The sequence below is a fragment of the Hirundo rustica genome, chromosome 4, assembly GCF_015227805.2.
Source record: "Hirundo rustica isolate bHirRus1 chromosome 4, bHirRus1.pri.v3, whole genome shotgun sequence".
Classification (NCBI taxonomy): Eukaryota; Metazoa; Chordata; class Aves; order Passeriformes; family Hirundinidae; genus Hirundo; species Hirundo rustica.
In genome coordinates, this window is record NC_053453.1 from 51,735,302 (window position 1) to 51,759,696 (window position 24,395).

Below are 24,395 nucleotides of genomic sequence, written 5' to 3' on the forward strand. Positions count from 1 at the left end.
TGGAGTTCTGCCTGTCTGTTCTCCAGTCTCTGAGGATGACATTTAAGGACAAGTCTAAGATTAGAGCCCAAAGTACAGCATCACTTCCCCAGTGTACTGTATCAGTTTCTAGCTCAGAGACTTACTGAACTAGGCGAGGTTCTGTGTGGTTAGTAACCCTGAGCAGGTTGCTCATTCAGTCTCCCCTTGAGTCTTACAAGTTTGGGTAGTTTTAGCATCCTGTGGCGGGGAGTTTCCACAGAAGAATTCATTTGTGTTGAGTCTGCAGCCTGCCATGGCTGGCTTTTTCATTCCACACCTGCTAAAGGAGGTGGTGGATAAAGCAGATGCCCAGTTGCCCTCCTCAGCCGTCCATTGAATCTGTGGGTTGTATCATGCTTCTGCTGTTGTAGTCTAGGTGAGAGAGGAAGACCAGATTTGTTCATGATCTCAAAATGCAGTAGATCCACACACTTGCAAAGTGAATATTTTAGTGGCTTCTTACTCAGCTTTTAATTTCCATCATTCATTTTGCCTGTAGCTGAATATTAAGCCAACAGCAGCATGTAGTTACTGAGTTACATTTACCAAGTACAGTGACACTGAACTAAGGGATGTTTGAGTCTTATATAGGGGAAAAAATTAAAGACAAATCAAACCTATAGTCGCAGAAATAAAATTATAAAAAGCAATCTTTATAGATATATGTAGTAAAGCCATATAACTTTTACAGTTTAGATTTTATTCAAGGCCAGACAGTTGATTAAACTTGCATCTTGTAACTGCAATGTTGTACTTTAAATATAGTGATTCAATGTATTAATAATTCTGGAAAATGACACGAATTAAATTAAATTGTAACTACAAAAAAAGTACTTACGGGTCTTTAGAGAGAGAGATAGTTAAGTAGTTTTCTTCAAAAGCACTTCATTTAACTCTTGTATCTCATAAATGCATGAAAACTGTAATAAATAGACTTGTAAATTAATTTCCAGCAAGTTTGCTTGATCATTTTCAGTATTTGTTCTAGCTCTTGGCTGTTACTGTTGCATTTGCAGGGAGGAAGTAACATAATGCAGAATTCATGCAACCATTTATTTAGAAGGTCCTAGCATACAGCAATGCACACTGCATAGTTTATAACAAATATACTTTCCAAAACATAAGCCTATGTGTTATACCATCATATCCCTTACAATCCATCCTTTTTGTAAATGAACATGTATCAAGGTTTTAAACCCACATTTATAAACAAGTAGTATTGATACTTGTCTTAGAAATTCCGTGTCACATGAGTGTTTTTGTAACCGTCACTTCATTGTCCGCCAGTAGCTATGCCTGTCCTACTACATGACCTAAATTATTGTTGCAAAGTTTTATAACGGGCTCCACAGTTTAGTACAGTACTTAGGATAGTGAAGGAATGTAACGGTTGCCTATGATGACAGAAGTTATTTCTGTATAATTGGATCTTATCAGCCATTTATCTTTAATTTTTATATAAATTTACTTATTAATGGGATATGTATTTATCCTTATATTCTAAAGCTAAACTTTGCATATGTTAGGGTATTTTAGGAATTTTGTTTTAAATTGTAAAATATATACAAATTTACCAGCATCATGAGAAAACCAGATTTTTTAATAATCATCTCTATGCATCACACTGACATCTTAGTAATGAACATAAAACTAAATCCCTGCATAGCCATTCAGTGTATTCATAAATTCTGGCCTCTTTACGTACTTCACAGTTCATGAAGGTAGATTGCTTTTAGCATGAGTAGACAAAAGCCTTAACATACAAGGTACTCTTCTTTGTTCACACTGGATATAAACTCAGTGTGAGGTGTTTAGGCTAGAAACATAAATCAAATTCAAATCAAATTAGCAAGAAAGTTGGAAAGCAAAAGCAGATGTTAACTTATCAAAAGTGGTAGCTGTGCTGAATGTGAACCTGTGTTCTGTGTTGTGGAAGTAATAATAGATTTTATTAAAAATTGATGAGGAATTTGCTGCCTGTTACACTAGGATAAATTTGCTGTTAAAGGCATGCAACAAGGAAGCTGGTACCACTCTTAAGTCAAAAGGGTGATGCAAACTATTAGAACAGAAATAAGCATGGACAGAGATTTGAAGACTCTGGTCATACTTTACAAACATAAACACAGATGTATGGTGTATTTTTCCTCAAGTTCACCTACTCTGACACTGTTTATGAAGGATGCTAATGAAAGGATGCGGGCAAAGGTTTGTAACAGTGCTGACATGTCCTTTCTGTTTTTGGCCTGCGGCACATTTTTGGGTTTTTTTTTTCCAGGACTTTTATTTTTATCCCTGCAGCAGCTGAGTTAATGTTTTTTGGGTTTTTTTGTCTCACTGTGTTATTCATGTTTATATGCAAAAATTCTTTGCATAATTATTTCTTAAGGTCATTGACCTGTCCTTGGGTAATTCTGTCTGTGTACTTCTGTCTCTGCTTCAGCCTAATCATGATAATGTATCTAGAAGGCTTTTGTATATGTGTGATGGGAGGGTGTTCCCTTCACGATCCTGTTTCCCTTAGGTTGCTAGGCATTTGTTGCTGTTCCTTTCCTTTACCATTGAAATTCTGCTTTCCATAAAATATGTTCTCCAACTATATTTTTCTTACTCCCTTTTTTTGGAAGGGAAAGCAAGATCTTGGGATCACTGCACGTGGGTATATAAGGTGGAGTGACGAATTAGCATCCCAGACTGCTCCCTGTCCCAGGCTGCATGAGTGAAGCTCTGAGCATACACTGGGAGCAGTGACTCCAGTGGGTGCTGCTCCGTTCTGTAGCACTCAGCGCTGCTGTTACTCAGTGCATGGCTGCTGCCTTTTCTGTCTTCTCAATAATACCGAACATGAATCTGTAATGTTAATAAGAATCCAATCAAATAATGGAAAAATAAAATTACTTGAATCTCAACTGTTCTTTGGGCATAGCTTCTGTTCTTTTTCCTGCTATAGAGAGAGTGCTTGCATGTAGCTGACAGATGACTCTGATCTTGTTTTCTCGAGTATTTCGTCTTGATTTTCTTGTATGGATGACTTCATTGGTGGTTCTACTAAGTCCACTGTCATGACAGTCAATACAAGTGGACATTTGTTCTGCTTCTTTTAGTGGAAAAAAAACCCCCTCATGTTTTCAGAGTTAGCTTGCTTCTAGTACCATGTCTATCCTTGAGGGCTAGTCTTTGAGGAGTCAGGTTGCTGAAGGAACATGAAGACTCAAATTCTGCTCACACTTGTAAATAAAATTTAAAGATTTCTTATGTTTCATTCTTTTAGAAAGTGCTTAGCAATGATAATAACCTGAAAAAATTTAAAAACTCTCTGTGAATCATCTGAAGCGCAATCTAGTAGAAAACCAAAATAAAAAATTGAATGCTTAATTTTTCTGACACCCCTGTAAGTTAATAGCCTTAATTATGACATAACAGCTCTGGGACAGAGTATGACATGTATGTTTACTTCTAAAGTTCTCCAATGGCAAGGCTTTGGTACTAGTGACCCACAAGAGTTTTGAGAGAGAATATTTTCAAAGGCTTATAGTTGAATTTGCTCATCATAGTTGATCTAACAGTTATCCTGTTTGAAAGTAAGGATGAAACCTTGTTCAGTAAAGACAGAAGAAAATAATTATAGTGTTCTGGTTTTATCCATGTTCTAAGACTGTATATTCAGGGCATTTACTCGTCCAGCAGCAGAGTGGCAGGATTTAGCAAATTAAATTTGGGTAACACTTAATGCCATGTTTTATACTTGTTTGTTAATAGAGGAATGACTGTAGTGTGGTGGTCTGCTGTTAGCATGAAAGATAGTTTTACTAGACTGGTGATTTCCTATTCACTAACTCTTTTTTTTCTTTTTTTTTTTTTCCCTTCTGGCATATTCCTGACAATCCTCCTTGCTTGTGGCAATGAATATTTTGATCCTTGTGAACTGTAGAGCCTATTGTGAAGAATGGCAGGCCTCCAACGTCTCACAGCATGCACTCATTTCTCCACCAATACACGGGATCTTTCAAGAAGCCCCCTTTACGGAGACCACACAGCGTCATAGGGGGCAGCCTCGGCTCTTTCATGGCAATGCCCAGAAATGGGAGCAGATTAGGTAATTTCCTATACTGTTTGTTTCAATTAATTTTTCTGTGAAAAATAATGTTGGTATTATATAGCAAGAGGTGCAGATACTATAATGCTTTAATAAATCCTTGAGTATGGAGTAATTTTTTCTGGAGTTCAAGAAATTTGTTCTTAAGGCACTGAATGTCTCTTAAGATTTTCAGGAAGAAAACCATTAGAAGAACACACAGAAATCACCCATTAATTTTTTACAAGTTTAAAAGTTACAAAAGTAACAAGATATTCTTTTTTAATACTTTAAGGAACCCATGCATCCATCTCAGTTAAGCATTGGCAAGAAGTACAATAAATGTTACTACAAAAGAAAAATAGAGGATAATCACCCTATATGTGGAATTTTAAAAGAACTGCTGTATTACTTCTCATTATTATAGAGAAAAAAATGCGGCTTTCGGTGACAAATTAAGGCCACTCAGCAATAATTATCTTTTTGTTGTGGTCTTGAGCTATATTTGTGCTTCTGTGAAGCAAATAAGTTATGAAATATTTTTTCTTCTTCAAGTAATTTGTCATGTTGCTGCCTTCAGTCACCAAGAATGTTTTATCCTGCTTTTATGTTATTTTTAATTATGCTTAATTAATTGATACCAGAGAATGAGAGCAAGTCACAGCTTAATTAGAGTTTTATTAGTTTTTCAATCTCCTGCCCTCCTTTAGAAGTGTGATAAACTGATCTTCAAGATTAAACTATGAATCTTCAAGGTAGTAGTCAAACCACTTATATCCTTCTCTGGTGTAATACCACTCATCATGTTCAAAAACATGCTTTTTTACTGCTTGAGTTACCATTCCAACTGAAAAAAGACATATCCTTTTGAATTTACTCTGGCAGCCGTTGCTATCACACACGAAAACAGGTTTTAGTGTGCATGGTTTGAATACTGTATCAATTTCTGATTTCACTCAAGTCATGTACATAGTACTTGTTTTTTCATTTTTGCCAAGCCGAGTTTTAGTTAAGTTGCCAAGAATCCAACAGGAAGAGAGAGTTTAAAAACCAAAAATGGTAGTTAGAGAAGTGTGTGTTTATCTGAATATGTAGTCTTTATGGATTTTTTGTCAAATTTGATATATGTAAACTAAGTACAGGAGCAGCAGAGATGTTTCTGGGTAGAGAGATGCCTGTGCTCTCTTACTTGTGTGTTGCCTTTAACAACAATTGGTATTTTTTTAATGTATTATGGAATAGATGTACATGTATCATGGAATCACGGAATGGATTGGGTTGGAAGGGGACCTCAAATATCATCTCGTTCCAACCTCTCTGCCATAGTCAGGGACACATTCCACAGGGCCTGGTTGCTCTGCATGTCTATGTTAAACACCTCTTTTTGCTTTGGATTTGATAATGCCTTTTTTTAACTCTTTATTTCATGGAAATACAAGCCAGTTGTGCATGTTATCTAGTGATAAAAAACAAGAGTACAAGTATGTGCAATCATAATTCCTCTTTTTGCTCCTTTTCCACATCTTTCTTTCTTTTGTTCCTGCTATATGAGAATGGTCATTACTCATCAGGAAGCTGAGGTTTTCCCTGTTGGGATAGTGACATCAGAAACAAAACAGTCAAATATGCTACACTGCATGAGACTTTGCTTTGCTTTCTTCAGCCACCCTCTTTTCTTTACAATTTTTCCTCTGTTTCTTAGGTAGAAAAGTGGTATCAGAAAGAGATCCTTGAAATATCACAAAATCATGACAGGAAAAGATGGTTATTTCATTAAAGAAAATCAGATTAAATTAAGACCTGCCACAAGTACATCTTCATGCTGCCTGTGTTTGAATGAGACTATCACTATAAAAATTTATTGAGAAGCACAGGAGGGTTTTTGAGTTTCATTTGCTTTTTGAGTGCAAAACTTGAATTTCTGCAGTTGTGATAATGAGTAAAATCCCAAAATAATTTCGACTTGGAAATTCTCTGTTAGCTTTATGTTTTGTAAAATGCTGTATAAGGGAAAATTTTTGAGCTGTGCCTTTTAAAAAATTTCTTAGCCATTTTTAAATTTAGTATTCAGTTACCAGGATGATTTTAAATAGCAGAGGTGATTTTCAGACCAGATTGTGAAACTACTGAAAGAGGTTTTAGCCGATAGATTCTTTTTTTTAGTTCTCTTGTATCTGTACAGCTTCTACAGTCTTGTACCTCTGGAAACATTTAGCTGCTGCAGTCCATGATGACACCAGAGCTAATAAACCTTTTTTGGACCTAACCTGGCTGAATGCAGAATGAATCCGATTGTCCTTGTTCCATATTTATATTGTCACTTCTGGAGAGGCGCCTGGAATGTGCAGAGCTAACTGAAGCTGGCCCTGCTGGTGAACTGCAGTAACAGCCAGGAGGGAGTTAATCCTTGCTTTTGCCAGTTGTGTTGATACAGTTATGGCCAAGTTTTGTTTCATTGTCATAAATATTATTTGAAAGGAATTATATTTCTGTACAGCTTTCATAGTTCAGTAATGGTAATGGCAAAGGCAGTTTCTCACTATTGCCTTCTTCGATTTGAATTATATTATCACTGAAATTAATTGTACAATGTATCCACTTCATAGGAAAGTAAGCTTTGGAAGAGTGCACCTTGGAAGAAATCCATTATGCAATTCACATGATTATTTTTGTAATAATTTGAAATAAGGTGGAAAGATCATGCAGTCTGACTCAGTACTAATCAGTGACTTTGATTATGGCTCTCTTGGAGGAGTTCCCATTTGCTGCACCGTAGGTTCCCTGTATTAATTTTTTCTGTGGTGCATTCCTCACAGCTGAAATGAGGACAGCCTTTTCCTTTAAATGTACTTCTATAGTTTCCTTGTAATGTTGTAGTCATCTACATCTAGCTTTTCATTACATGGCCATTCTCGATTTTTAATAAGCTATGTAGAGTACATTGAAATAGACATCTGTGTAAGAGAATGGCTTGGTATTGCAGTGAAATCAATGTAATATATTACTGAATGATTCAAGCTTCTGAAGACTATGCAAGCCAAGCTTTCATGCAGGTAAACTTGTCTATAGAAAGGTTTAGGGAAATTAGGGAAATACATGCATGGTTTTCATCGTTGCTTATTTAAACATTATTGTGCACCTGTGTAAAATGATTCAAATGTCTGTGTTAATGCCTTAGTCTGGGGTTTATGCCATTAAAATTATGAACATAAGGCTCTACTAATGCCTTTTTAATTGAAACAAAAGGATGCATTTATATCAGATGATAACGCTGTCAAGTTATTTTTAAAATGCTTAAAATTATATCTGTTTAGAAAATAATTAAAACATCTGCAAGCCCCTATAGAGAGGAGCAGTTGGGTATTTAGCCCATTGGAAATGCATGTGCTTTAATGATACATTTTTGGTTGGTCTGGCCAGTATCCTGCATAAACCCTCTTGGTTCTGGGTATGTAGCTTATCCAGACTTACCAGAATTAACCATATCACAGTGGTATTCAAATTATCATTTTATATACCTCTGAAATACTACATTTTTAGTCTTGAATGGTACAGACACTTGTTGTCTTCACACTCCTGATTTGTAAAGAACAGAATCTCCTTGCAGCTACATTATCTGTCCCAAATACATGGGTTTGTGTTACTAGTTCTTGAAATAGTGCTTAATTGTGTGTTATTCCATAGGTGGTCTCCTTAGTAGAAGAATTATCTTTGTCAACTAGGGTACTCTATGTAGTTCTGAGTGTTGCATTTCCAATCGTCTTTTTTCACTAGTCATTTCATAATACAAATGCTTTTGTGAATTAAACATGGAAAAATATGGCAGTATCAATCCCATAATTATTTAAAGTACTGGTTTCTCTGAAAAAGAAATTATGTAATTGCACCATGGCTTAAAATGCAGTACTACTTTAATTTTGTCTGTTTTTATTTTGTGATATTGCTGAGAGAAATCTCCTTTGCCTAGCTTCCATAAAGAAAATAGACTTTGGGTCCCAACCGATGGGCTTGTTCTAACATGAGGATAAATAGATTGGGGAACAATTGTCAGTAGCTGCTGCACTTCATTTTACTAACAGAATCTCAAGAGCTGTAATTGCTAAACTGGATTACATGACCTCTCAGAAAAATATTTTAAAAGAGAGTTTTTATTAAAGAACCGATATAGTGAGTGTGCTGTTATACCAGATATAACAGTGCTGGCATAACAGCTTTGCTGCAAGTAGTGTTTTCAATAATGCTTTAATATTACTAAAATTAATTTTCCACAGTTTGTTAGAGATTTTTAAAAAGATATCTGTCAAGTCACTACAGAGAATAAGACATTTCTTAGAGACTTAGCAAAAGAGAGTCACATTTTTTTCTGCTTAGCTTCAAAACTAAGGCTGATCTTTAGGAGCCACTTTCGGAAAACCTTTTCCAATGGTTCAAATTGCCATGCCTTAAGAAGCACTGACGAGTATTCAGCTTGTTTGAAATCAGAAGATTGCTTGTTATATAAGGAGTGGAGGTTAAATTATTTTTTTTTAATTTAGTCCAAATTTGAGCTTGACTTGCCAGGAAGATTCTGATTAAGTGTGGATTTTTAATAGAAGTCCAAAATAAATCTGTATCACTGCTGGAAAATTTTCTTTGTGCGTGAGATGCATGCTTAGTTTGTGTTTAATTACACTATTTTGAGTTAAAATATGTGTTGCTAATAGCTTACAAATTAATCTTTCTTTTTATATCCATTCTGTTTTCCATAAAAGGAAATTGTTTGTACTGAGGAAGAATTTGTTTCTTTGAAGTGTGCATGATTCTATGTGAGCCAAGCAAGACAAATATTTTAGAAGATGTGCTTATAATGAAACATTGCCCTAATGACTTTTTTTTTTCTTAGAAAAATCCAGTTTTCTTGCTTGTTGATGGTGGTGAAACTTGCAGTTTCTCTTTTGGTTTTGGGGGACTTTTTAAAGTTGCTGTAATGCTTTACAAATGTTAAATACTACCAAGTATGTTGGTGGTAAGGCTGAGTTGATCTCTGTGTGTTTTGCTAATATTAGCATTTTTTAGGGATAGAGTTCTGGGATTTTTAGTTGTTCCTCAGGTTCTCTTACACCTTGTAGAAGATAATGATTACTAACAAGGATCAGGAGACAGCAGGGAAACTAGTGTCTTTTGAAGCACCTACTTTATATGTATAGGTATTTAATTTCTGGAGTAATTTTGCAGTTCAGGTATTTCGAAGTTGATGATGGAGCATTACTCACAGTGAATTTCTTGTATGACCAATTTCCTGTGTGTCCTTTTGCAAATGGTTTGGATCTTTATGCTATAATGACATTGCTGTGATTTTCTTTTGTTCACTAGAGTCTTTGTCTCCAAAGTCTGAAAAATTCTTTGGTGCTTTAAAACAAAGTATATATGTAGGTGTATATAATATACCTAAGCTTATATGTGCATGAGTCTTAAGGATTGTTTAAAAATTAACAAGTTCAGTTGACATGAAGATCCTGCATCACATAACTCAAGTAGTTAGATAAATTCCTCCATAAGGTCACAAATGTCACTTAATGGCTTGTAAACATCAAGTCTTCTACTGAATGCGCTTGTATGTTGTGGGCCTTGATTTAGATGTTACAATACATCCCCTGACTTCACACATGGATGCCAGGGGATTTTATATTTGAAGCTTCTGTATTTGTAATTTCTGAAAATACTACTGTACCTCTTGATAGGACTTTTAAGCTTTCTGAAGATACATTTAGGTTACCAGCATCAGGTAGTCTGATTTGAAAACATTAGTTATTGTCGGTAATGTTGTATATATCCAAGAGCAGCTAGAAGAGGAGTGTTACTGAGGGATTTTAGGAACTGAAGCTAGGAGGGGGAGTTGGCTTTGGGGAATTACAATTGGGATTGGAATGTCTCTCTTTTGTTTTGGAAAATTGAGTTTTCCTGCAGTTCAAATAAGTTTGCATAGAATTCCTATAAAGTAATCCTGTTCATCTTGTGGTTATTACTGAGCCATTAAAAGTATGTATCGAGACTGCCATGACTGTGATGAGTCTTTGACTCTGCTGTGTAACTCCATGAACAGTAATGATTCTTTTCCATCTGTTCAGAAGAGCTGTTTAATGCATTGCTGTTTAACTGTTTTCAATTCTTTGGATTATTTTAAGATATTGTTCATGAAAATTTGAAAATGGGATCGGATGGGGAAAGTGACCAAGCTTCTGGAACGTCATCTGATGAAGTTCAGTCTCCCACAGGAGTTTGTCTCAGAAACCGGATACACAGACGAATCTCAATGGAGGTAATTCACTTTTCATATAAGGATCATTTAAATTGACAAGAGAGTTGGGGGTTGCTTTCACTGTTTGTTGTAACTGATTGTCTTCTCAGTTAACTGTAACCAACCATTCTGCTGTAGATTTCATGCAGAGAGCATTATTTTAATACTGTGTAAATTTATCTCCATTTGTCACACAGAACGATGGTTATCTTGCACTGTTCATGAGCTGTTAATTTGAAAATCTAAATATGTTTTGAAACTTGAATTTTGGGGAGGAATTTCTTAAGAGTAGCATATGAATATCTTTCTGGCACATTGTGTGCAAGCCACAGAATGTATTCAAGAAGATACATGGTTTAGACAATTTTTACTTAACACAGTTTTCTAGTCTTTGCAAAACTAATGCTACAGCAGCAGAGATGGTCCTGACTGCTTCAGCCTTTTCCTCTCTTCCTGTTTTTTTTTCACGAACGGAACTTTACAGGATGGTAAACAAAAGGAGGAAAAGTACCTTATGAATAACTGTGCACATAATTTCCTTTATTTATGACTCCCATTATGAATACTAGCCACCCTTGTGCTTGCTTTGTTGTCATTTCCGTTGGTGAACTAAAACAGAACACTTCACTCTTTCTAGAGTGTATAAAAGTTACAGTTATGATGTCTTTGTTAAAAAAGCATGTAGAATTTTTTATTTGCTGCTTTGTAGTGTACATAGCAATAAGCATAGCTGTAAGATTTTGAATCTTCATTCAAGGCGTCATATCAAATACTGGATTGGGAAACTGATTTGGATAAGTTTCTGTAGGGTGTACATGCCAAAAATTTTTTTGTGAGGCATTATGCTTGGAATTCCAAGACTTCATAGTGCAGATATGATTTCATAAAATGTGTGAATTATCTATATTAATTATTTAGATAGTTTCTTGCCTGGGAAGTTTTGTATTCAAATTCTTAAATTTCTATGTTATTTGATCTAAGAACTTTATTCTCCTAGCTTTGCTTGCTGACATTTACTTGGGAGAACAAAGGTGGGTTTACTGGTTTATGCAGAATACTTAAAGTAGGGAAAAAAGTCACTGTGAAAACCTGCTTATCAGAATGTATGCTGGAGAAACTAAAAATCAAGGTAATTGTTTAAAAGGATATTTTTTGTTGGTTGTCTGTTTCTTCTCCATTTTGAAATGCCTATTTAGAACAGGAAAGAAACAAAGAAATTAATGATTCATAATGAAATTAACAAACTGAAATGGAAATCTATCAAGTCTTCCAGAGAGGGCTAAGGACCAGTAAAGGATTCTCTTTTGTATTGGAATTCAGGAACTCCAAAAGAAATTACTAAAGTACTCAGAAATATTAAAGGTCAAGAAATTCCTGTAAAAATTTTCAGGAGGGTTTTTTTTTTTTTTTTTGCAAATAAAAGGATCTTTTCATTTGCCTCTTTAGTTGTAAAACAATCCTAATATTACTGTTGAAGAATCTTTGGGAAGCTTTTAAGTTTTGTTTTTGCAATGCTAATTTTCTCACTTTCCTCCAAATTCCAAATGCTTGCTTCTGACTGTCAAAATTGGCATTATTTCTTCATTGACTTGCTCAGACAATGAGAGAACAAAAGGGTTTTTGGCATCTATTCATGTGTATTCTGTGAGAATTGTAATGTTTCCCTCAAATCACTGTAGTGTTGATACAGTGACTTTTCCTGCAAGATTCCACATTGGTGTGTGCAAACAGTCTCAGTTCTGAATTTTAAGAATGAGAGGTGGTTTTGGTGGACTTAAGTTTACTTTTTAGAAGTACTTTGTAGCAGATTAGGTTGGACTTGTACCTGTTTGTGCATTCCAAAGGAAGGAAAATACAACAGTCTCACATCGCTTTTGTTAAAATACCTTTCTAATGATCATCTTTTCAGTCAACTTTCTCATTTCCATCGTGAAAAGGCTTTAAGTGATTACATTGTCTGCCTGTCTTTTCCTCCTTCTATTTATCCCATGGGTCATTTTCTGTCAGTTTTGACAGATGGCTAGAAATCTCAGATTTTAATTCTATATTAATTTCTGTGAAAAAAGCTCTGCAAAGGGAGACATTGCTAATGTCTCCACTGCTAATTAAAAACCACAATATCCACATATGAGTAGAGTTACAAGATGTAAGTCCACCCAGTTTTACTCATTTTGCTCTCCCTGGAATGGGATCACTTGCTTCCTTGACCTTTGAGGGAACTAAAGCAAGGTCTTTTTCCTCTTGTAAAGAGTTGTTCCTGTATGCCTTGTGAGATTTGTGCCATGGAGCTGGCTGATTCAGTACTAGTATCATGGGTTGGCACAATTTTGTTTTCTGGTTATAGAGAAATGAGAAATGTTTTCCCCTGCCTTGACCGTAGAGTGGTTTGTAGCGGGAGGGACAGGGACCTATCAAAAAGCTGGCTGGGATATTGGCAGCTTAGCTGACCAAGGGGAAATGTCAATGTGACTTTGGAGGGGACATTTAAATCGAATCTGCTGCAGATCGGTCGCTCTCTCACTTTGGAATCAGCCATGAGGTGACATCGTGGTTGGGCCCGGGCCCTGCTGCCCCTCTGGGCCGGGCCGGGCTCAGCCGGGCCTCTGAGGGCCGCTGCCCGCACAGGGAGGGCCTGGGCCGGCTGAGCCCTTTCCTCTGCTGCCGGCAGGGAAGAGGGGCGGCTGCAGCTCGGCAGTGCGGGGCCATGTGCTCAGACCGCGGCACAAGGGGCCAAAACATGGCCCAGCTTAATCACCGCTGGCAGCAGAGAAAGCAAGCCTGCAGCTCCATAACAACTCCGAGCTGAGCCACCCTGGATGAGACCGAGGGGTGGAAAAAAGGACATCTACCAGCTTCCTCCACCAGCACAGCTTTGCATTTTCTTCAGCTCCTGCAGCCCAGTGCGTGCACGTAGCCCTTGCAGGCCTGGGCAGATTTAACCCTTTTCTAGCAACATGGAACTTTTAAAGCACAATTCTTCCTTGAGAGAAAGAAGAAAGAAAACAGAGGGTACGTAGAACAGACACCGTATGAAGTCAGTGGATTAGAAGTGAAAGAACTAATAATATTGGAATAGAATTGAAGAAGTGGACATTTTTAACCAGACTTCTCTAAGGTAAACTATGGAGAAATGGACTGTTCTTTGTAGCATCTTAGTGTTGTTGGAGAGAATGCTAATTCTAATCAAAATTAAGGACTGATGTAATTGAGATTTATTTGGGAACTTTAAAGCCCCCGCTTCTGGGTTAAAAGGAGGTCTCAGCCTTTGAGACAAAGATGATTTTAGACTAGAAGAAGTATTGGTAAATAGTACCCCAGATACACTGAGAAGCTTTGCTGATAGAACATCACAGTCTGCAAAAACTCCGGGCGGCAGCAGATGTGTGCCATTGGGAGCACTGGACTATTTTGTCTTGTGGCAAACGTCTTCATGAAAAACCTCAGAGAGACTCTTCTCCTAAAGTGATGAGTGATTATGTCTAAATAGTGAAACTGACTGGAAATCTCAAGCTGTGTCTTTCTGTGTTGTTTAATAAGAAAGTTAATAGTTTGTAGGGGGAGAGAAGAGTGTTTTAAAGTGTCATTCTGATTTAGTTCATGTTTTCTTTTTATCAGGGTTGGTTTTTTTCCCCCTTCTTTTAGTGTGTGTTAATAGAACTATTTTTGTTCATTTTTAAGCTTAAGCCTGCTTTGTTTTTTCTCCTCATCTCTCCCTCCCACAGAAAGAGAATAAATACTAAAACCACTACATTAATTGGTGTTTCTGCCTGGTTTTATTAAATTAAGACCATTACAAGTAGCAATGTGATTATATAAAGAGAAAGAAACAATTTATGCTGTGAAGTAAGTTTCTATTATTTCAGTTTTATTTTGATGGCTAGTGGGTATCTGTTGTCTCTAGACATTGGTTAGCTATACTCACTAGGATGAGTTACAGCTATGTGCTGTGCATCACAGGTTGGAGTAAATTAGTACATGTGTGACAGCTTGTTTTTGCTGTAGTCTGCTGAAGTCATTAGCCCCAGCTGAAATCCATTGTAGAATGTATTTGATTAAATATACACAGTTGGATAACATGATAAAGAAATATTCCTTGTTCCTCCTCTCCTCACTAAGATGAATGTGCCTGTCACACTATGGCTGTGTCCTTTCTTGTGTTTACTTTGACCAATATTTGCTGTATTTATAGTATTTTTTTACATAATTTCTTGGTTATGTATGTTTGGCTCTTTGTGTTGAATTGACAGAAGTCCTAATTCATTTTGAAGGTAACTAATCAGGTAAAATTGAAACTTTGACGTGGTCCTTTATACTTACTGGAATTTTGTATATATAGCCAAATTTTTTATGCTCATCTTGAACTTGCTCTAGAATTCTGAAAATTAGCAACCCAACCAGGTTTTATTTGATGCTTGATTAAAAAAAATGCATACTGTATTCAAAGTGCTAACTAGCAAAAAAAAAAAAAAAAACACAAAACAAACAAACAAACAAAAAAACTGAGATACTTTGTCCATTAGATTGCACATTCTGATTTTTAGTGCCCATCCCCACTGCATTTAAATAATGCATAGCTACAAATAAAATGTTGTTAAAGAGCAGACATATTGTATTTTCTGCTGCAGAATGTATGAAAGATTCTGTTGGGAAATAAAACTTGATTTTTCTAAAATTTTCATATAGAGAAATACAAAATAGACAGTGGAGAGAGAAAATGAAAAATGTGTTTGTTATAGCAGAATCTACATAGCAATAGAAAGCTGAACTTTCATAGCCTTAAATTGTCCTGCTTTAGATAGAAAATAATCATTCAGCAATGTAACCTAAATATGAAACATTTTAATTATGAAGTGGTGATAGTGCAATGAGAAAGAATCCTGCTCTGCAATGAAAAGTCTGCTGGGGTGAAAACTTTCCATGCACAGTAGCAGCCATGGAAATACCAGCTTTCCATCTGTCATACTGCCCACCCCATCTCCCCATCAGTTGTAAATGAGGCCAGCGTGACAGGGAGATGATAATGTGGTTGCTTCTGAATTTGACAATGCTGCAGTTGTGGTTCGAGATTGGAGGATTTTAATAATTGTTCCTTGTTATCATGTGCTTAGAAGACAAAGAGAAAATACCAGTGTCATTGTGTTGCCTAGATAAAGTTTGTTTTGCTTGTAATCTACAGGCTACAAATTGTTGGTAAAGCAATGGCTTTTTCTTTTTCTTTCTCCTTCCTTCCATTTGTTCAGGCAGGAACCATACTGAGAGTAGGTGTGAGCATCTATTGTGTGAGGAGTTTGGCTTCAAATAGTTGTTAGGTTTTAATTCAAATGTCTTCTATTCTCATGCTAATATTAATAATTACTTACTAAGTCTGTAAAATTGTTAATCAAACAAAATAGATGGATGGAATAATTTTTTCAAGTGTCAGCGATACAGCTTAAGAATGTCTACACATATATCTCTATTTTAAGTGCAGGTGCTTTCGTCATGCAATGAGAAGCATTTCTCCAGATCGTGGAACTATAGCTTAAAGCATTTTCAGTTTGATTTTGCTAGAAAAGAAGTAATGGCATTAATATAAATAAAGAGGTAATGCATTCATATAAATTCATGTTACAAGCTGTAAGTGTTCACTGGGGGCCCTGTGCCCATGCACTGTATAGTGAGTGCATCATTAAGAGCTGCGCTGGATAAAAAATAAGGAGAAACAGTCTGTGCAAATTGAAACATCTGTTTCCCTTTCCCAGAAGTCCAAGGTCTGTTAGCTGTCTTAGCATGTGAACTGGCAGAGGGCCATAACCCACTGTTCACCAGCCTGTTTCCCAGATATTTTATCCTGAGAAACAGTTCTTATCCATCTGACTGTCACATTAGTGACAGAAGCGTGTTCCAGATCAGACTGCTCCTGCCACACTGCTACAGGGTATAGTTCTCCCCTGGGAGGATTAGCTGCAGGGTTAGTACTTGTAGCTGAACAGAAGGAAATACGAAGGCTACGAATTGATGCTGTAGGGAGGTGTGGTTTTGACGGTCACCTTCCAAAAGTAAGAATGTAGATGCAAAGTTTTTTGTGAGCTTCACCCTTTACCAGGGTATAACCACATAGGGGGTCTTGACATACAGCCTGAGTAACTCAGCATGCTGTTGGTCCACCTGGGCACAGGTACCTTCTCCTAAGAAAAATACACAAAATTAATTGATGTTCCAGCTGATAAAAGTGTTAAGAATTTGTTTGTAGGCTTCAGATCAGAGTGTGGTTTGTCGGTCCCCATTCTCATTTGCAAGTAAGGCACTCCCAGCTGTGTTCAGTTGTTTAAGTGCTTGAACAGCAGACTGGATGCAGTCTGCTGTCAGTCACCTGGGCTTTTGGTCATGGCCTGTGCAGTATTTTCTTCTGCCCTTAGCAGAGGTTTGAAAGCAGGAATTCACTTTGTATAAGATAGCCTGAGCTTTCAGCCCTAGGTATCTTGCCCTCCAGGGGGCTTCCTTGTATACCATACAGGCATTACTACCTGGGGCCTACTCTGAGCAAAGTTTCTTCCTTACCCCTTCCTTTTGTGCTTGGCAGCTACAGAACTCTCTTTGCCATATTTACTGGGTTTTGTCTAATTTGCTTCTCTCCCAACTCCTGAGAAAGTGGTAGCTTTTTTCCAGATTGTCACTTCTATGAATCTAAGCACACCTATAAGAAGATACAAGTACCAGACAGAAAAAAATTGAAGCTGAATACAATCAAGACTTCTTCTGATTTTCAGTGGCCACTGTACTATCTCCATTCAGTCACTCTTGTCTCATTTTTTCAAGGTTATGCTAGAAAATGTGTTACATTTTTATAAACTCCCACTTTCGTGTTTCCATGACCCTTGGTGATTTCAAAAGCCCCCCTTCTAAAAACCCAAGTGTGTTCTAAATTACTGGGATGGTTTCTATTAATGGATGGACCTGATGGACCTCCTTTTCGTCTATTTGATTGGCAGATTCATTTCTTCTACAGAACACTGACACTGCAACAAGAAAAAGAATTTCAGCTTAGATAACAGATTACTTTAACATGCCTTTTACCAGACTTTTTAAAGGGTAACTGCCTTTGCTATCAGCAACTAACACTTTTTTTGCCTTTGTGTTGGGAACCTTTGTCATTCTGGTGCTAAAGTTCTCGCATTCCACTTGCAAAAGCTCCTTCAGAAAAGTTACTGCACTAGGCAATGTTCTTTCTATTAGGATGGAATATATGCTTTTTTGATTTTGTGTCTTGATGACTTAGATTTCCTTTAAGTTCCATTTAGGAGTATTCTAGTATCACATTGAATGCGTTCAGACATCTGTAAAGCACATCTCTCGTAATCACAGAAATGCATCAGATGAGAAGTCAGTAATGGGGTGCAGCTTCATACCCTGTACTCCAGCCACACTTTTCTCCAGGAAGGTCAAATTTCTCATTTTCGTAATCAAGAAGTTGGTTTATTTTTAATCAGCCACTTTTTTCGTGGGACTTAGCTTTGGGTATTTAAAGCATTGTTGATGATGTAAATGCCAGCGTTAGTAATTAATATTACACAGAACTGTTTTAAAGGTCCAAGTTTGTGTTTTTGCAGTGGTGAGTTCTGTTTCTCTTTTTCCTTCCTCTTGGCCTCTTTTTTCTTACAAGCTGGTAACCTACGTTTTTCCTTTCGGAGCAATTTCTCTTGCTACTGTGCTACAGAGGCTGATGAGAACGTACAGAAATCAATGTTTAAAAATTCGGAAGGTGTAGTACTAAGTGAGGCGGAGCTTGCTTTACTAGCTTCTGTTCCTGCCCAGCACCTACTGCTGAGTCAAACAGCCATGGACCCTGAATTTCAGCAGGGTTTATATTGAGGCTAATGCTACAGATTAGTGTCTTGATAGGTGATAATTTAGCAGGCAAACAAAATCAGATATGATATTTTTACGGTTGTTACTATTTTTCATAATCTTCCTTTTATTTTTTAAGTTCACTTCCTGACAAGCTTTCTGATGCAATGAAATAACCAAACAAAACAAAAAACCACAAAAAACAAAAAACAAATAAAGGGCAAGAAACCAATAATAATAATAATAATAAATTTATCAAGTGTTTTAGGCATAATCTGTGTATTTATACTGTGTATTCCCCGTGTATTTATATACTTGCTGAAAGTTAATGTCTCACATTTGATTTTCATTTCTTCTTTCTCATATTTTTCAAAACTGGTTTTATGACACATGTATTTGTTTTGGTTGGGTTTCATTGGTTGTGAATAGAAGCTCCTGGAATGCAGTTTGTGAACACTTTGTTTACACAATGTAAATTTAAACCTTTCTCTTTAAAACTAATGGGAGAGATGAAGTAAATAAAATAACAGCCTGTGGTTCTTTTGAAAAATGTGTGAAAGAGCAGGTTTTTTTCAGATAGTTGGTAGCCTAAGCAGCATATTCATGAAATGAAAATTCTCACTAAAAGTATGTTGAAAAAGAAAGTGTTCAGAATTCATATTTTTGCCTGCTTAAAGAAACCTGTTCACCTGTAATTCTAATTTTGTGCCTTCAAAAATACTAATTGTTGCAAATACTACTGAAAAGATGCTTAGCACATTTTTAAGTTTTTCATGGTGCTAAAGTAAATAAAAACAAAGATACTTGCTTGCAATGCTGGTTTCTTTGCTTTTAATTTTTATATTATTGATATTTATTGTACATTTTTATTTGAGAGCCATAGCCGCTGTAGATGTTGGCAGTAACATTCTTCAGCTACTCACAGTAAAGTCCTTCCTTTGCTGATTGATGATAATAGATGTGCTGGGAAAATGTGACATAGAGTCCTAAACTAGAGATTTAACCCTAGAATTTGTAATAATAATATTTCACTGATTACACTTGGCTCCTTGTCTTTGCCTGGCATGTCAAAGTCCAGTCTGACAAACTCTGTTTATGTCGGGCAAGAGAAAAAGAACATGCATTGTCTGTGGTCAGTGGTATTTCTTCTGAGTCTGAAATGGCCCGTGGACTCAGTTGCATGATAAAATCCCTGGAAGTGCTTTCGGTACTCAATTAGTATATTTGGAAAAAACCCTTTTGATTTAATTGATGAATGATTTCCACTGTATTTGGGTAAATTATGTCCCAAATGTAAAAAAGCCCCTTGATTCAGTACTCAAAATTGACGTTTTCTTAAATTGTGTTGTATTTCAACAGACTGGGTGAAAATCAGCATGGATTTGTGGTGTGAGATCTAGCAGTGATCCTTTGTAGATGCATCTTAGGATTGTATTTTCATTATTGCTGCTAACAGAAGAGGTTCTTTGATGACCGTTTCCTCAAATTTAGCAGAATAGTAACTGAGTAATTGTGATTTAATGATTTCAGTAAAACAGTAACAATAACATTCAAGCATAAAGGAAAAAAATGTAACATTCAGATATAAATCATGCTGCTAAAGCAGAAAGGAAATGCACTTTATGCATCATAATGAAATTACAGCTAAACCTGTCAGTTGTGTGGGGGAATGATGATGGCTATATATATATATAAAATGAAGACTGGTACAGATAACTCATCCCAGCTGTTAAAATAGTCTTTTTGGTTACAGTACTTGAAGCCTATTTATAAAGGTATTAAAATAGTGTGCTGCAAGGATGCTGTAGGTTTCTTTCGGTGCATGTGTATGCTGGTGTTTTTCTCTGAGACCTTGAATGTCTACAGAGCTGTAACCAAATAAGTTTTTTACAAATACGTTCTCTGGTTTGGGGTTGTTTTTTTAAAAAATTATATTTACTTTTGCCTCTAGCAGTCTTGCTGTATGTCATAATTCTGTAGAGGATCCAGTTGGCTTCAATTCTGTAGAGGATCCAGTGCTGTCATTTGACAAAAATGCGCTGAAATTTCCTAAGGCAACCTTCAAAAAAGAACTCTACATGATATCTGATACTAAAATGATACAGTAACTACATGCTTAAAAGTTGTCTATTAGAATGTTTAAATTCTTACTGGCACAAGCTAATGTCTTAAAATTAATTTGTTTGCTTTGTGTATCGTGAGGTAGCCCATAATACACATACTTAGTTAAAATATGCTGGGAAAGAATAGTGAAAAATGTGGTTGGTTTTGGAGATTCTTTTACAGTAAGTATGTAATGAAGTTGAATTGTGTTGTGTAAAGGATTATATGATGCAGTATTTTAGATGTCATTAAGCATTCTCCATTGTACAAAAGCACAATGTCTTAGTAGTGATCTGCGTGCTGTTGCAGCTGAGATGTCTTACTGGTGCTCACTAAAGCTGGTGAGAAGGCTAATTCTGACCCATACTTACACAAGGGCATTTTCATTTGATCCATAGTGGATTGTTTAGGCCATCAGACTGATGTCTGTAGTCTTAGAAGAACAATCCTTTCTGTCTGTAGTCTTAGAAGAACAATTCTGTTTTCTTTGTGAGGCTGTAACAAAATTTCATGGATGGAATTTAGCAAAATCAACTCTTAAAAGATAAACTAAAATTTAAAGGAGATATGACCAGCAAGTTGTTTGTTGCCATATAGTAAGTACATACCTTAAGTAATGGTTGGTCTGGAAATGGAACTCAGCAGTAAATAGAACAGCCAAATAAGGACGACACAAACTATACAGCCAAGCTACATCATTATACACCAATAAGGATTGGACAGAGACAGCTTCCTACTCCCCTTGGCTCCTAACCTTGTATCAGTGGATAATTAGTTCCTTTTTTTGGAAGAGGTAGTTAACGGATTTTCTTACACCCAGCCCTTTCTCCTCCAAAAGCAATGGGAACATCTGGCCACAGGCAATGAAATACTGTCTTTGGAGATACTCATCTGTTAGGTTTGTTAAATGAAATATTCAATAAGAGTGAACCGAGGCTGATGTTTATCAGGGTTTTCCCTTCAAGTTTTTTTTTGACGAGAGCCACAAATCTTCCTTCTCTCGCTGCAGTTGCAGTTGTGAGTGTGGTAGCTCATAGTCTGAAACGGCCTATCAGTTCAAAGATTAGCAGCACTTGTAGTCCAGTAGATATAAGAGAGACTTAGTGGTGGAGCAAGAAAGGAGCACTCTACAAATTGGCACATTTGTTACAGGTTAAAAATAAAAGTAGTCTGGTTTTCATTTTTGCTTTTTGTAGTGTAATTAAAATTGGACTTGGAAGTTCTCAACAAATCCTTCCCTGGGGCAATTTTCTGGTTATGTATTTTTTATGTTTAATGATGTTTTACTGTTTCATCATAAATATTAGTGTTTATTGTCTAAATGTGCTGTGTAAGTCAAAGACATAATGACTTGAGTTGACAGAAGACAGACTGGAAAATGTGAATGTTTCAACTTGCTTCTTTTTAGAGAGGTTTTAACATGTAGAGTTCAAACATTGTCTATCCTGAGTTACAATCATCTTTATCATCTTCAGTGAAATTAACTGAAGTGTGTAGAGCATCTTGGCCAAAAAAAAATGGTGAGTTAAGGAAATCCATAAGGTTTTTTTGTTATAATACCTGATTAAAAGTGGAAAATGTTAACAGCGTTCTTTTCACAAATAAAAATAGGTTTATTCTGTAAAACATTGTATTTTTTGCCATGGTTGAGGAGGAATGAAAATTGCCTGTTGGTCAGGAATGGGATTTCCTGAAAAGTGGCACAATGTGGCACAAGTATTAAGTGAACCAAGTCAGGCAATTATAAGAGGGAATAGCTCTTAAGTTTGTATTATGGAAATAGGAGATGAGAAAAGGATAGGTAGCTAAGGAAAAGTTGACAGAGGTGAAGATCAGAATGTGGTAGCAAAATTCTAGTATTAAAATCTTGTGAATGATTTACTGTGGGTGGCAAGTGAAGAAGCTGATGTTTGCAATAGTGTTTAAACCATCCAGAAGTGGACCGGAGGTAATGAAATTTTAAAAGTTAGGATTTTGGGGGTTTACTTACATGTGTGAAAAACAGGCCAGGTTTGGGCGTGAGGTGTTTTGTTTGTTTGTTTTTCATTTAGAAGACAGGTTTGTTTGTGTAATATGTCAAATTCCTCAGCTCACAGAACCTGCAGAATTTAAGCTGGCATTCCTGCCTCCTTTTCTTGTGCCCAAGTGTAAATAGTAGTAAGTCAGTGGTAGATGGAACTTCCACATCAAACTACTGCAACAGAGTTGGATGTTGTCCAGCATTTTCTTTCATCTGGCTAAAGTGTGACTCTCTTAGAGCATTCGCTGTAGCTGGCATTAAAAATAGATCATAAAGATAAGCACAGGTTAGGGTACTTTATCTCCACAGAAAACAAAGTAATACTAGTGTCCCAAGTGCTTACATGTCGATTTGCCATGAAGCAGAGTAGGACAAATGTGAAACTGATTTCAGACAAATTTTAAAAATAGATGCATTTCTCTGCCAGTAATACCAGTAGTTAAGCAAAACTGAGACTAAGCATTGCATATGAGGATAGAAAATGTGTTTTTAAGTTGTAGGAGGAGGAAAATGCCACAAGCATTCCAGTTCCCCTAACAAATCAAATGGTGGCTGTGTATGTTCTCCAGAGTATAACCTGGAACTGGATCAAAAAATAGCTCATTAAATAACATAGAGTTAACAGGCATTTGATCATTTAGAGTACCACATTTATTGAATGCTGATATATTTTGTTGCAAGTTGACCCTAAAGATAAGTATAAAAGAATTAACTAGTAATTGCTATGAATTGACAGAAGCTTTTTCATAAATTAGACCTCATTTGGAAAAATAAATCTTAAATGATATACAAGAAAATAATACAGTTTCAATTCTCTAAGAGATTGTTTGTTTTACCTGAAGTACTTTGTTGCCCCTAAAAGCTGGGGTTTTGCATTCCAGCAAACCCTTGCTTCTTAAGAGTTATAAAGGAGTGTACCTGGATTCTCTGTCATAGTTGAGGGTGTGTGTACACCATTTACACACCTGTTATGTTTAAAAAAGGATATATGAAATAACATAGGAAGTTGCTCTAATTTACTACCTTTAAAAATTGTATTTACTTTTTTAAAAAAGATTTATAAAGGGATGCAAAATTAGTGTTAAAAAAGGACATTTAGCTCTGTAGTGTTGACAGTCTCAAAGAGCATTGGGAAAATTTAGTCCTGCCATTAATTTTATATGCTTCCTTATAACTTCTTTAATCAGCATTGTAGCAAGAGATTTTATACCTTGGTTTAAGTTTTTTCGTTTTTTTCTTTCCTCTGGGAAATGCTGACAGGTCATTATATTCAGTTGTTCATTGAAATAAGTATGAACAAAATCTTCTGTCCAGAAAATCTCTCATTGCTTCACAGAATTCCACAGAGATTTAAGACAATTAGAAATTCTTAAAAATCTGTTTCTCGCTGTTGCTGGCCCTCTAGCCTGGTGTCCCACCAAAACAGCAGCAAGCCATGTGGTTTTGAAGAGCAGGTTTTGCTGCTGGTAAAGTAACAATAGCAGGATTGCAGTGGGATGTCTGCAGGAGCAGCAGAGGGAGCAGAGGTGGTGATTGCATCTAACCAGGTCCAGGCTTCCTACAGCAAGGCCAGACTTGCCCTAAAGGCTGGTCAGCACCAGCGAGGAAACAGGTTGATTCCCCTGGGCCTGACACCTGACCCAGATGGCCAAAGGGCTGTTCTCTGCCATCCGGCGTGGCACTCGGCAGTAAAAGCTGGAGCAGGAGGGAGGAGGGAGGACATTTGTGGCTCTGGCATTTGTCTCCCACTTCTTTAGCCATGTGCATGGTGAGGCCCAGCTTTCCGGTAATCAGCTGGACACCTGCCCGCTGATGCAAAGCTGTGAGTCAGTTTCTTTTCCCATTCTGCTAGGGCACGCAGCTTTTGCTTTCCCTATTAAACTGCTGTCACCTACACGCACAAGTCTCCTCACCATCCTTCAGCCTTCTCTGTGTTTTGTGGGAGCAGAGAGTGAGCACTCCACTGGGTGAAGACTGTTCACCAGGGTCAGCCCGCAGTGGGAGAGCCCTGCTGCCATCAGATGAGCAGGCTGCCCGAGTGTCAGCAGACTGCCTGGTCTTGAACACTTAAG

General features: G+C 36.8%; 1 protein-coding gene across 4 annotated transcripts in view; it reads left to right on the plus strand.

Annotated features, from left to right (window-relative positions):
* CDK17 (cyclin dependent kinase 17) overlaps positions 1-24,395 on the plus strand; it is a 94,458-nt gene that overhangs the window by 47,368 nt on the left and 22,695 nt on the right. For all 4 annotated transcript variants that reach the window (XM_040061437.2, XM_040061438.2, XM_058420199.1 and 1 more), the window contains 2 exons: positions 3,953-4,117; positions 10,261-10,394. In XM_040061437.2, the coding sequence (XP_039917371.1) occupies positions 3,953-4,117; positions 10,261-10,394 (299 nt within the window). The remainder of the gene's footprint in view (positions 1-3,952; positions 4,118-10,260; positions 10,395-24,395) is intronic.